The sequence below is a fragment of the Amblyomma americanum genome, chromosome 9, assembly GCF_052857255.1.
Source record: "Amblyomma americanum isolate KBUSLIRL-KWMA chromosome 9, ASM5285725v1, whole genome shotgun sequence".
NCBI classification, from domain to species: domain Eukaryota; kingdom Metazoa; phylum Arthropoda; class Arachnida; order Ixodida; family Ixodidae; genus Amblyomma; species Amblyomma americanum.
The window spans coordinates 119,554,742-119,569,595 of record NC_135505.1 but is presented as its reverse complement, the minus strand read 5'-3'; the positions used below and the strand labels follow the sequence as shown (position 1 = coordinate 119,569,595).

Genomic DNA, 14,854 nt, shown 5'->3' with positions numbered 1-14,854 from the left:
GGAGAGCAGCACTAGAGTGGCTGTCACTCCCTGGGAGAGGCTGAAAAGAATGAGCTTCGGGGCACCGGTGGCGTTGAGGACGTGGTCGATGCCCGCAGCCACGTCGTAGCGTCCGATCTCGTCGAAGCTGGAGGCAAACCCATGCCGATAAACTTCCGAGCCTCCGTGCATTCGCGGCAGCAGTCAATACTTTAGATTAGAGGCCCAGAATTCGCGGGACATCATCTACTAGATTCATCTATTTTCCGTAGATACAGACAGAACGAAGTTCATTGCGGATATCTTTATCTTTTAAATTTCAGAAAAGCAAACGGTTTAGTAATGATCGGCGCGAACGTGTTAATTATCATTACAAACTGTTCTGTTTTTAATATGTTAGCTATGAAGTACTCCCTGTTCGCTTATACTGCATCGTTTCGACGGCAGTAGAATTCACTGAGACGCACCTAACAATCAACACTCTCATGATGAATTCGATGGTTCAGCATCACCAGCATGTGGTGGCAGCCGTACAAGCTGAAAGCGTTTGTCCACGAAGTAATTTTGATCAGCGCGCAGTGAAGTGCGGTGCTATACTACAGTTTTGGCGCGAACACAAGAAACGACAATATGACGCCTTCACTTAGTGCGTTCTGTCACACTGCAACAGTCCACCGATTGTCAGTTCTGCCCATCATGAATCCTGTCCATGCCAGATTCCCCCTTCTCATTACTTTGACCAATCATACTCTCAACCGCTCCGGCTAAGGCTGATTGCGGCTTTCTTCCCTAGCTACATATAATGGCAACCTGAGATCAAAAAGCTAGAACGCGCCAATGCGTTGTGCGCATCAGGCATACTGTATACAATCTGTGAGAACATGTTGCGCGCCAGCAGCACACGTGAAACCGATGGAGCACTCCTTGACCCTTCGTGACATTATGCTCCTCCGCACCACTGAACTGATTTATGGCGGTCGCTCAGTGGCTTCGGGGTTTCGCCACTGATGTTAAGCTGCTGATGAAATCCCAGTGGCATCCACCTCATTTCCTTGGAGGCGACATGCAAAAAACGCCCATGTGATGTGGGATGTCAGCGCACGTTATGTGACCCCGGTGGCCTAATTTAATTCAGAGCCCTCCAATACGGCGTCCGTCGTATAGCGCATGAGTGGCTTGTGGACGTTAGACCCAGCTCAATCATCCTCATCCTCTTCCACAAGCTTTCATACAAGTTTTCATTTGGCATGGCAAAAGATTAAGTTGGACTAGCTGGTGCAGGTTAATTGTAAAACAGCGCAAAAGACAACGGACCTGAGAAAGACACAGGACAAACGCTGACCTAAAGGCATAATCGCTAAAACCTTGATACAAAAAAGGAATACCTATATGAAGGAAGCTCTGCCCATGTCGCAAAGAACCAGCAGACATGCATCAGCAAAACATGGGTTGATCTCAGCAATAAGGAGATAGCTTTCCTTGAGAATGTTTGAAAATTGTGCTCATTTGTTTGTTATTTACTGTGTTTTTTAATCGGTGTCGTCACTTTTCAGGCCCTTGATTGTTTGTTTATATATGAAGGTTTTAGCAAATAAAGCCTTTAGTTGCCAGTGAGCGTCTGTGTTGTTTCTTTCTTTCCCTGGTCCTTCTTCTTTTGCGCTGTTTTACAGTGATCTGGTTATATTACGCCCCTCCCCCCTTTCACCCCGCCCAGTTTTAAGAAACATCGTGAATTCTTTTGGCCAGTGAAGTTAGATAGGACAGCCTGGTTCTATTTAGTTTCAAAGTATTTGGCGCCGTCTCATTGAGCGGCAACATATTTCTATGCGCAACATATCCAGTGCTCCTACTTTTTTTCTGGGCGCTCTAAATTTTCGTCGCTCCTATGCGCTTTGAAAAAATTGACAGTCTACATTCGTCGAGAGCAGATGTAGGGCATCGCCGGAAACGAATACCGTTTTAAAGGACGGCTAAGAGATCAAGGTATCTGAATTCTGGTACAGTCACTGCAACAAAAAAAAAAAGCCGTCGACGAATGCGATGCTACGTAATTTCACTGTTCAGCACAACTGTGTGCGTATTTTAATTTGGCTATAGATTCAAAGAAACCATATTGAAAGGCGCATTTGCTTTCAAAACGTTGATTTGGGACTAAGGCTGAAAATTATATGTTGCAATCGCACTTTTTGCATGGATTCACATTTGGCTGGGTTCGGCTTCGTCCGCAGGGCAGGTAAGGTGTTCCCTGTGGTAACAACGCTTCCCCTTTATATCAGCCGCGCGAACGGCCGACTCTTCCAGACGGCGACAACTTAGCGTCTGCTTTGGCGGTGCACATTCCTGAGTCATCTTGGCTGCGGCACTCCGCCTCTGCGGCGTGTGCTCTTGGGTCATGGAGGAAGGAAAACTCCTTCCTCCATGTCTTGGGTGCTCTTGGCAACGTCCCTTAACTCCCAATCCGGCGTGGCGAGCAAATGGATAGTGGCACCGGTGGCACTGAGCGTCTGCTCGGGATGCGGGTTTAGCAGCCCCGGCAGGCGTAGGGCTTGTAGCGTCTTCTTTCTTTGTTGCGCAGTAACGGCCCTAGGTCAGCCACCGCGCAGGGTGCGAGAGGAGAGAGCGTGCAGATTGCTTTGTCGTCGTTGTCCGCTGTGCCGGTTAGGTCGAATCCTTTGACGACACATACGGTCAACCCAAGAAACAGACGCTTGCACCACAATAACCTCCAGCCCACTGATTCAAGCAAGTTGCGGCAGTACCGCCGACTCTCCCCTTTGGGAGGGTCTTTTGCAGCAGACTGCAAATGCCACCACCTCTGCTCTTGTCATACCCTCCTCTTTCCAACGTAACCCAGCCTTTTTCCACGGTAACCACCCAACGGTTACTCAGGCGGCCTACAGCGACCGCGTATCTCACCTCAAGGACCTAACCTTTAGCAGCTATATTGTACAGTGTTTTTACGTCCTGCTTTCAGCATGGTATTTTGCCTGCTAAAGATGCCTTCGTCTTTTCCCTCCCTTCTTCAAATATAGCAACGCGTTTGGCCTTCCTGGCTGCTTTAGCCTCTCTGGGAGCCTCTCAAGTGGCCGCTTTTTCTGTCGAGGCAGCGTGCTCGGCTTCCTTCGACGCTCTTAATGCTCTCTCTGCTGTGGCAATGAATCGGTCTTTTGTTTTTTAGTATTACAAAGCGTGCACGACTTCTTTCACTGCTTTTGTTCTTTCACACGCCGCAGACCTCGCTTAGGAAACCCTTAGGAAACGTTCGCTGACCGGAAAGAATGTGAACAGACAGATGAAGAAGGACGTCTTGAACATAATGAGTCGCCGTTAAAACCAGGCAGCGCTAGAGTCTCCGCCGACGGCCGCATGGTCTAAAGAATTGGCGAGCGTCACACTTCTGTTTACGATACCGTCACTTCGAAACCTCTGAAGAAAATTGTTATCATGAAATCTTTTTTTTTCTGCTTCTTACCACTCTAACCAATGGCTCTTAAAGATGTCAATCATGTCCGGTTCAGGTTTGGCCCGGTTTTCGGACAATATTAGCCTTATTTTGTCGACAAGGGAAGCGAACTCATACTATGCTTAAGAGGTATGCCTGGAATGTCTCGATGGAGGTCTAAGCCGTTCAACACGCAAAAAATATAGTCTGGAAAAAGTGCGTGACTTACCTCCACTTCGAATACTTAGGGTCATTTTTAGAGAGCGTTGTGTGGCTCGCGTACCGGTCCGCATCTCTAGAGTTCATGGTCCAGACGTCGAAGCCGGCATCGGCTGCCTCGAACCCTGCAAAGAATATCGATAGTGATCTTTGCAGTGCATGTTGTGGGAGAGAGTTCGCGATAAATGATTGGCAAGATAACCTCCTTACGATCACCTGAAAAATATGAATTTCGTAATACTAGGACCTCTTCTGAAGATCCTGGTCGAAGCAGATTGGGAGGCAGTTTCTCATCTGAGGACAACGTAGGACAGAAAAGGGAAGAAAAATGCGAATGAGCAATGACTGAGCTGCTGTCTTGCGTCGGCGAGTGTATTAGAACATTGCAAACAATACTGAGAAATTTTATCTTTCTTCAGGTAGCCCCGATAAGGAATGAGCATCGCGTTGATTTCACCCAATCTGAGGATCCATGTCTATAGGAGAAGGAGGAGAAGAACTTTAATGGAACAGGAGAGGTCTGCCTTGTTGTCGGCCTGGCATGCTGCATGAAGTGGGGTGGAAGAAGAGAAGAATAGAGAAGAGGATGGTAAAAAGAAAAAGGAAAGGAGAAAAAGAAAGGGTGAATGGTGAAATCAAGCAGACTCACGTACTCACAAACACACACACATACATAATTGTGAAAGAATGTCCACCAAACTCGTGTCTCTTAAAAAAAACACTAAAAATGCTTTTGTCCCACGCACACTCGAAGCCGCGTCCCTCAAGGGTCCAAGGACATGATTCAGGTGCACGGGGCCATCCTGCCGGAGTCTTAAAGCACTTCAAAGTGCCTTGCAATGGTTGTTGAAGAGTTGCCAGTGGGAGATCAAATGTGGCAGATCCTCGGGCAGACAACGCTTGGCGAAACAAGGTACCCACGTTGGCACTACGTGTAACCAAAAGTTGAAACTGGTGAAATGAACACGTAAAGAAATCCGATGGTGATGGGAATTGCGTATGAGGAGCGTTTAATTGAAGCAAATTTATGGCCAGTATCTGACTGACGGGTTAATTGGAGAGACATGGGAGAGGCCTTGTCCTGAAGTGGGTGTAGTAAGGCTGATGATGATGATGATGATCTGACTGGCCACAACACAACAAGAAGCTTCGAGAAACAATGAAGGCTCCGTGTGGTGGGTGGCTCGACTGAAAGAATCCCATGGCTGCACAGCAGCTCCACGCGACGGTACAGGTGTTTGCCAGCGGTTTCAAAACAGCGTCTGGCTGCCTTGATGCGAGACTGTGATCCCCAGACATCTGCAGCAGACTCAGCGAGTACTGTGCCAGGCAGCCCCAGCGAGCGGCTACATATTTTATAGTGAGGTACTTATAAGTTAATAAAAATAGTGACTCACCTACACCCTAGCCATTTAAGAGTGCTATTAGCCGGGTAGTTAGTTCATGACACATAAAAATAATAGCAGCGCTCGTGTTTTCTTCGCTTCTTTATTTTTCCAGTCTATCGCGCTGTTATATGTATATGTGTCATTGGCATTTAACCAGCTTAAATACAAATGTAATCGGAATGAATATGTACTCGAACGGACATATACTTTTTGCAGCCTGGTGGAAAGGAAAAATCTACTAATGGCTCCGCAGCCGAGAGAGTTGACCAGCGGAAAACACCCCTATTCTCCCATGACACGTACACTCTAAACACAAATACACCTATATGGGGGTGAAAAGAGAATAAAGTGTCTTCTAGCACACATGTTTTTATAAAAGGGTGTGCGCTAGAGGACAGTTTTACTTCCTTTTTACTCCTTTTGTTAAAAGTGTAGCTGGAAGCGATTAGCTGTAGGGAAAGTGATTGGCATGCTGAAAGTGGGATACAGCAAATACTTAGGGAATTGGGTGCAGCGTACGATTTTAAAGGTGATCGTGATTTGCTGTAGCTCTTTTTCAATCCTCCGGAGAGTTTGAACACTCCCTCCTTGACTAATGTTGGGCTCTGCGCTTCCAAGTGTGCTCTCATTGCAAGTAAATATCCGCCAGAGCTCTCCAACCATCCGACACTGACAATAGCGATCATGTTCTGGCTAAAGCTGGTTCCTCCCCCACCCCCCTCCTCTCGACCATGCACGACAATTAGAAACTCGTGCTTCCGCACTTATTCCAGCCTACTTGCATGCGCGCGAGAACCATTTTATAATGATCAGTCCCGTATTGGCAAATTCAGGTGCTCATGAAACGATCCCAAACATAGAGCTTAAATTACATCTTTAACTGCACAGCACGGGCCTCGAAGCAAATAGTTGGGCTTGCTGTGGCGTTAACACTTCGATGTTCAACACGAAACACGAGGCAGAGTCGAGCCGTTCGAAGATTTATTTTCACTCCTGGTATCACGTGGCTATAGGAAGTTTTATTCTTAAAATTAACATGTCATTGTTTACTTTAGTTGTCCACTCATTTAGAAGAGGGCGCTGCCTTTTCCGATAAGCTTTCATGTTTTGAACGTATGGGCTTCTGTGCAAGCTACACTTTATAGATAGATAAAGAGGAGGAGGAAAAGGCAGGGATGTTAACCAGAAAGGGGTTCCGGTTGGCTACCCTGCACTGGGAAAAAGGGATTAGGGGACTAAAAAGAGGAAGAGAGAAGAGAAAAAGGCATAACACACACACAGGCACAACGCTGTCACAAGTTGTCACTCAATCCCGTCGCTTTTAAGTAGGCAAAGAGTGCCTTGTATGCCTTCAAGGCAGTCGACTGCTGTGGCCACGGACCGAGGACCTTTTGCTCTGTTAATGGGCGAGGAGCGAGGCGGTCCAGGGCACAACACAGCGTATGTCTTGCACTCACAAATGCAGGGCACTCACAGAGAAGATGAGCGATGGTCTCCTCACAACCACAGCTCTCACAGGCAGGGCTGTCGGCCATCCCCATCCGGAATTTACCAATTACTATGCTACACAATATAGCACTCTACGTCTACATTGAGATTAATATGTTTTGAGCTAGGAACGTGACACGTATGAGCATCATCTATTCTGAACATTTAGGGACAGGCGGATATGTGCAAAATACCTGAAAGAAGTGCCCTCCAAAAACTTGCTACACGTGGATGTGAATAAAATGCGCTATCTACCTGCGCACAACAACAGTCTTCCTCTGACCTTGTTTTTCTCCTGGGGCTGCGCACTATTTGGCGAACATATGCAGCTGTGCATAACTCAAGTTTTGATCCTCGTTATATGCGCGAAGGCCTTTGTGGGTGTGTGCCCCAGTTTATGAAAGTATAAAAAATAAGGGCGTGCAGACAGTGGGTTTGGAGATAATAATCGCAGCTGTAGCACATTTATTTCCTAAATGAACGCTCTAAGCTAACGGCCAGCAGTACTTTTAAGCAACACGCTTGAGCTTTATTGGTGCGGTGCAGGCGATATCTTAGTTCAAGCCATAATGAAAGAAGAGCTTCGTTAACGAATAAAAAGTCAGTCACTTCCTGGCACACAGCTCTTTGATTTTATTCTCAGCTTTCACTCGCTTTTGAATCATTATTATCTTAGTTACTACATTCGTTTTTTTTTCTACATTTTATGCAAGTATTTTTCATTGATGATTAAAAAAACTGGATGAATAAGAAATAATCACCAGACTGGAAATATGTTTCCTCAATGTGTTTTGTTTCGTGTATATATCATCTTGCTAAACATTCAGACCCTTTCACGATTTTCGTACGGGATCGAAGATCTTCGCTTTCAAGCGCAGTTCTGCCATTTCCAAAATGAAATTTTCCACAAACATCCTCATGAGCTCCTGAAATTTACAAGTTATTTAACAGGAAGGGTCGAAGTACGACTAATATCTTTTACGCTATCAGGTTCGCCGCCCTGTCTAAACGGATAAACAATGATAAAGCTGCAGCTAAGGGCTGTGATCCAAAACACTAGCCGTGATTTAATAATTGCCAAAACAAATGCTTCCTCAACACCATTGTCTTGTCACAAGGTGCGAGATGACACGGAATGTTCATTAACGACAGTCTGCATGACCACACTAACTCTGTATTCCCTGCAGTAGTTCTAAAGATCTCTCTCCCCAGGTCAATCTAACACGAGTCGATAGCAGAAATCAGGAGCAGAGTGCGCGAAAGATTTTGGAAGCCTTTATATGTCCTTTGAGCAAAAAAAGCATGCATGTACAGCTACACACAAAAGTTTTCAGAACAAGGAAAAAACGAAAAACTTCTATTTCCTCGCCAACAAAGCGCACACTTCACTTCATGGCTGCATGTTTAGGCTGTCCAGTATCTATGTTTTTTTTTTGGCAATTTTCGTGTTCCGTAAACGTTTGTGGGCCTCTGTATGCCCCCCTTTCACATTTTCCCACAAGAAATTGCGTTTTTTAATGATGAGTTTTCTTAAGCGTGGTGTAAAAACCCTTTTCATGCGGAAGTTCACTGTGAAAGTACACTACGCACTTTCGGCGTACGCGCTCAGCGCCTTAGATAGAGAAACAGTGGCTCCAATATTTCGTTGATGTCCTCCCCCTCCGATTATAATTCTTTTTTACACGATCTCCACCCGCCCCTCGTTATATCCCTACCCTTGCTGGGTGGGTTTGCAACAAATGGTGACAACCACCTGGCTTACAGTCCGTTATGAATTGGCCATTATACACTTGCATCCTGCCACGCTTCTCTGTTGCTGGGTCGAAATTGCTTTCTCATTGGCCAACGTTCATTTGGCCGCCTCGCTACGTTGTGCTCCCGATTTTGTTCCTCCCAGCTTTCAATAGAAAGATTTAGAATTTTGATAAGGGATATTACATGCCACCAATTAGCGCTGGGTGCGGCAGCTTTGAGTTATGTACAGGCGAGAGCTTTAGAATAGGTATTAATTAGTAACCGGGCGCACATGGGTTGTGTTATCCACTCGTAGCACAAATTGTGCTGAAAACTGAAGCGCTAAGTTGCAAATTCCACAAATATGTTTCAGTTCCGAAAGTTTGCATTGAAGAGAAAAGTAGTAAATAATAAAACAACGTATTTCGCGTAATTGCATATTTTCCAAACTGTTCTTAAGTTAGCAACAACAAACCTGTTCGAATATCCCGCATTTGCGGATGTCATGTCTCCATGGCGACTTCACAAAAAGTGTCGTGCACCATTCATTAAGCTGCGAACTCGAGGCACAAATAAGCGATAACGCCGTTTGGCGCCCTGCCGTTACCCCCGAATAAACCAACCTGATGCGGTCACACTATTCTTAATCTTGGTGTTTCCCCGGGCTGCCCTTCTTTGGCGACGTTTTTCTCAGCTGGCCTGGCGAGAAGACGCGATACTTGTTAGTAGTCCTAGCCAACATTTTCCTATCTTTCATCGCTTTTGTAGGTTAGTTCTTGTAACTTATACACTAACGTTCTATGTCATCCTTTTATTTTTTGGCTCCTATTCTGCCTTCTTCAGGTTCTTGTGCGGCCACCTGGTGTACAATGCTGGATCCTGATTGGTAGGGTACTGCGCCGGAAGGAGAGACCTCCTCCGGTTAGATGAGTACGAAGTTGTCGCTGTGGAACGCTTTTTGTTTGCCTTGCTTTCCTTTGTTCTGCCGACGATAGCGTGTTCTGGTCGGCTTCTAGTGCCTGGCGGATTCCTAAAGGATAATGATGGCTGGGTACGAATTCCTAAACACAATGCTTTGCACACCGAACGACGAATTCTTTGCTACCTCCGGTCGTCCGACATGCGATGCGATTGCCAATTGAACAATGGCCGCCGCTTTCGAGATGACGGCTACGTACGAAACAGAACTTTCATTGAAATAGACCTAATAGTGAATTCTGAATTTTCTGCTGTATATGTCGGCCATCTATGAAAGGTTGCTATTATATCGTGCACGCCGTAATGCAGAAACGACTAGAGGTGTCACCGAGCCTCCCTGCCATTGCGCGGCAAGTTGAGTGAATTTTCTTAGTACTGCCTGATCATTTACTTCTGCAAATTTGTTCCTGCATTATAACTCACTTTAAACGTTGTTAGCGCTTTATCCACATATTGGCGGCAGTGCTGTTTCGCTTCGTAAAATCGTGCCGCATCCTAGCGTTGCAAGAAGTCCGATCACTGTACACTCGGCGCGGTACATGAACGCGAAGCCTCGTATATGCTTGCTCCTGCGCAGTTTTAGTTTACGGGCCTTTAATGCGGGAACGCATTAAACGGCCAAAGTTTTCCTTCGCGTGTCGGCTAATTTCTCGTCCGTCCAACCGCCCTTCCGCCTGTACGGGTTTGCGCACTATAAAACTTTCGAAAATGAACTGAAATATGCCCGAATCAATGTAGCCCCTCCCTGGATCAGAACCTCAGCCCCTTTTTGGTGAGGAACAGGTAACGCGTTAGGTGCTTTATACACCCAGGCTACCACTACAACGTACTTTAGGTTCTTTTTATTGAAAATAAGTTCCCTGGGATGATCGTACGAAATGGTATTGGTAGATGAACATAAAAGTCCCGGCACATGGCCTGTATGTGACGCCGAAGTTGAGGACTCCGTATTAATATTTACAACGTGGAGTTATTTCATATGCATTGACATCGCGCAGTCACAGCTGTGGTACAGGACACCAATTTTTTGTATTTCGCCTCCATCGAACGGTGCTGCCATGGCCGGCATCGAACTCGCGTGCTCAGAGCACTCGCCCGTTTGGCCTGTTGCTTGAAAAACCGAAAAGCTCTGGGACGAAGCCTGGATGGCACGAGTTTTCCGGCCTGTCAGTAAAAGGTTCATCCTAGAGTGTGCATCTATTAAGCTCAGTATGTCGTCTGTACCTGTCACAAAGTGTTTAGCGTACAGTCTTAACGTGCTTGACGGCTCCCACCGGAGGCCGTGATCACCCATCTGACGAAAGCTTTGGTCTATGCTTCGAGTCGAAGACGGTCTCTTAAATCGCTCGGAAACCGGAAAAAATCGGGGCTGCCCTCCTTTATACATTCAGAATTGCAGCCACACGTGACACAAGTCTTCGGCAGCGTCAGAAGTATCAATGCTCACTACGACGACCGCAGTAACGCAGACGGCGTACGCATCCAGTTCAATTTCACTTTCACTGTGTTTCGCGACGCAGCCGCCAGGGGATTGGCGCGTGCGCAGTCGCGTCGTGAAAAACGTCGTATTGGTTTTCGGAGAAAGTTTCAACTAGCAATAGTCGCCCCTCAGTTTGCACTTCATTGGGTACGACACCGCCTCTGCGCAAAGCTGCGTTTTTATGGAGGAAAAACGCTCAGGCGCCCGTGTGCTGTGCGAAGTCAGTGCACGTTAAAGATCCCCAGGTGGTCGAAATTATTCCGGAGCCCTCCACTTCGGCACCTCTCTCTTCCTTTCTTCTTTCACTCCCTCCTTTACCCTTCCCTTACGGCGCGGTTCAGGTGTCCAACGATATATGAGACAGATACTGCGCCATTTCCTTTCACCCCCCAAAACCAATTATTAATTTCGGAGAAAGGAAATGGCGCAGTATCTGTCTCAATTCTCGGCGACACCTGAACCGCGCTGTAAGAGAAGGGATAAAGGAGGCACTGAGAGAAGAAAGGAAGAAAGAGGTGCCGTAGTGGAGGTCTCCGGATTATTGCGATCACCTGGGGATCTCTGATGTGCACTGACATCGCACAGCACGTGGGCACCTTTGCTTCTCTCCTCCACAGAAACGGCGCCGCCACGGTCGGGTTCGAGTAGCAAACTAATGTTAATTTGAAAGCCAGCAATGCGACAGAACGCCTCCGTTCACCAATTAATTCACTAGCGAGCCGGATTAAGCCGCTGTATTGTACGTTAAGCCTTAAAAATGATCAAATATAGCGCGGAAACGCCGTGAAGCTCTACAAATACTCCTTGAGCTTGTATAACCAAGGAACACTGCTGAACGAGATGCTTTACAGCCCCGCAAAAACTAAAAAAAAATAGATGCAGTAAATGAAAGGGCAGCCAACTTGCAAAAAGAAAAGACGGAGAGCGCAGTAATGTCGCTTTAACGAAAACTTCGAGTGCGAGGCTGGAAGGGGATTCTGTTGGATCTTAGACTACGTTGTTTCAATTAAGTTCATTGTTATTACGGTTAATTAGCACCAGGTGCAGACCGCGAGATCCGCAAGGTGTATACACAGTGACTTCCTAGCGAGAAAAGTGACTCCATGAGTGATGCTTCGCGTTTTGTAGTTGAGTTACCATATGCACGGGCGTCCGGAAAGGAGACCAGGGGCGGGGTTAATAATCCTTAAAAAGATTTCATAATCCTGCTACCTTTTGAAGTCTGTTAAACGTGTGTTTAAGTTCAGATAATTTTCTTCTGATATTAGAGCGCCGTGCTGCTGCCTAAGCGCTCACCTGGTGATTGGTCCGGGTAGTTGAGGAACCAAATGTCCGAAGCAGTCAAAATTGCTGGCAAAAAGAGGATGGGATGGCGGGCAGTGCCATTCTGTCCTGTCGTCCCGTTCCTTCCGTGGGGCACCCTGTCCACTTCCAGAATGTAGCCGTCCTCCGTGGTTGCGTAGCTAACCTCGCAGGGGTAGCCGAAGTACCGCACCAGTTCACACTGTGTAACATTGCGGGCAACAATCGCATGCTATTTTGTTTCGTTGATCAGTCACCTTGGATCTACGATTTACAGAAAAAACTTTTCGCTTAGGACTAAAACGACGCTGAAACCAAGCCTAACCGGGCTTCGAAAAGTTACTTCCCAAATTAGTTCTCTCTGAAGGGTGTAAATTTATCGCATTCTTTTTAAAACGCCGCGTACACGTAAATCTACAAACATGCATAGCAAACACGGCAGGCAGAAAACCTACCAAGGTAGAGGTTCCGAGACCAAAATAATTTTTAGTAGTTCAGGAATTCAGGTGAACCTACACATAATTTAAGTATCTCTCACGTTACAGATCGAAAAGAAGCGAGGTAAATTGAGGTCTAATGTTTTACGTATTAATAACGGCGGAAATGAGTTGCTCAACAATATGTTTTTGTGCTTTTGCATCCAGAAGTAATAAAACTTCGCTATATATGGCCTGTGTACACAAAGCGTACGTGTAGCTTTTGTAACGATTAGCCAAACTTTAAACGAATTAGTTTCTCTATATCTTCGTTGACCAGTGCAGGCGCCACCAGGCTGTCGCGTACGAGATAAGCTATATAGAACAATTAGTTATAGTGCCTATAAAGACTGAAGTTGAAACATTGCATAACTATTTGCAATATATTCACTTGATAATATTGCTTGTATTCCTGCGCTTCAATCACCCAATGAAATGAATATACACGTATCACAAACTACGACAACATTTTCTAATTTGGTCAGCCACTGTACGTAGGGCGCCTTTCAAGGATGTCTAGATTTTTCTCTTTCTTCGTAGCCTTAAAACCGTTATAGATCTTTCAGCTCTATTGCAAGGTGCATTTGGGAACAGGACCTACAATGAGAGGGATCTGTTTGCGACATGTAATGAAATAATTATATGAAACTGACCCGTTCCTATTGTGCTATAACTAAAATATGCACGCGCACAATAAAATGCTCTGTTATGTATAAATTACAGCAAGCGTGAATGCTTACAGTGACGAATGTAACGTGCTTGAAGGTATATAATTTCCGTGTGGCCAATGTAAATGCAATCAGCCGTTTGAATTCAAAAGCACTTTGAAACATGTAGCCCAGGTGTAAAACACAATCTACTGCCTCTTTCAATCCTAGGCACAAATGAAAAATGAACAAGCTGCATTCACGACCTTCCAGAGGCAATAAGGTGGCTGAAAGAATGCTGAAGAACGATAGACACTGATCATTTAAAGTAAATTTTCACTTGAAAAATTACGCGTATACATTTACTGGTGCTCTCAAACTATGGTCATGCATGGGAGTCGCATTAACGCAAAACTGCACAAAAGGCTATTCTTACGGGAGTTAGGCGTGCCTGCAGCTCCAATTCGTTTTCTGCGCTGCTGAGCCATTTCGAAGCCACGAGAGACAACAGGGCGAACCGCGCAGCCGCTTGACAAGGCCTCATGTCGGTAGCTGCCAGTTTCAGCGACTGTATACGCTATGGCTGAACGGATGTGCGCGAAAATATTTCATGTCGTGCGACCACGCATTTTGCATGCTGCGCATTCGGTATTCGTTCTCCCAGGCGTCATGTGGCTCCCCTACGCAGTGCGTCGACATTACCGCCCACTTAATTGTCCTGTTTGCGATAATCACAACCTGCGCTCGCTTTGGCTTTTGCTTCGTTGTCTGTCTGTATCTTGCAGTGATTCATGGGCTGAATGTGTTGCTTTAATTCCAACGTGTGCGTTTTATTTTGCGAAGTAGCACATTTATGGTGACTATACTTCTTCAGTTGCCCTGACATCTGCGACGTAAAAAGCACCCCGCAGCTTAAAAATAAAAGAACTGTTCTGTTTGAAGCATAGGCTCTTCTGTTTCCGGGCCAAGTGTTGCGAATATACAATAGCCTTAAATTTTCCAGCGCTCGCTTCATTAGTATTTTTGCATTTTATGCTTAAGTCACCCGGCATGGCTTGACCCACATCTGAAATGCAAATATTTATAATGTAAAATTGGAAGAAGGAACCTATATATGCTCGACACGTATGTATATTTATGAGCTCGCACAAATGATCGCTCCGAGGTCGTCCAATACAAAAGAATCGAAACCACATGACCTTACCAAATTACCACAAGTGACTAATTATTTATTTCTTTCAGTTATTCATTACATTTGTAAAGCTGAACAAACTTCTTGGAAAATGTCCTGTCCGCGCATAGGAGCTTCTTACTTAGCAAGTGGCTGTATTTTTCACCAACAGGAACTCACAAACGCAAAAACGGTAAACCTGTTCAACGTCACAAACATTCACCTTTTCTGCACGATCTCTTCAGGCAACAAAGTGGACTTTTTTCTCTTTATTATACAGCTGTGCGCTTGTGCTGTTTTTCTACCACGCATGCGAACTGAAGCTGTTATGCAAAAAGCCTGCAGCTCCCCTCAGCTGCAGGCTGTTATATTTTGGCTAAAGTTATATGGCATACGAAAATGGCTAGTACCCGTTAATCTCGGTCAAGCCCAGCGCTGGTTTGCAAACCCTTCAAAACCTGTTTGCGGCCGGTAACTCTTATATGCACAGCGGGGAATCAGAGAGCCATCCACACATGACCAAACAGGAGTTGTCCCGCTAAGCGAATGC

The 14,854-nt window shown here is 45.8% G+C and overlaps 1 protein-coding gene and 1 pseudogene across 1 annotated transcript in view; both read right to left on the bottom strand.

The window, feature by feature from the left end:
- LOC144105415 (lipase member N-like) overlaps window positions 1-13,691 on the bottom strand; it is a 25,490-nt gene extending 11,799 nt beyond the window's left edge. Inside the window, exons 1-4 of the mRNA XM_077638533.1 lie at window positions 13,570-13,691; window positions 12,005-12,212; window positions 3,651-3,765; window positions 1-127 (exon numbers count right to left, since the gene is read on the bottom strand). The exon at window positions 1-127 is cut by the window's left edge and continues 24 nt beyond it. Of these exons, the coding sequence (XP_077494659.1) occupies window positions 1-127; window positions 3,651-3,765; window positions 12,005-12,212; window positions 13,570-13,677 (558 nt within the window). The 5' untranslated portion in view covers window positions 13,678-13,691. The remainder of the gene's footprint in view (window positions 128-3,650; window positions 3,766-12,004; window positions 12,213-13,569) is intronic.
- Window positions 10,768-10,881, bottom strand: LOC144105769 (U4 spliceosomal RNA; annotated as a pseudogene).
- Window positions 13,692-14,854: the final 1,163 nt, after the last annotated feature.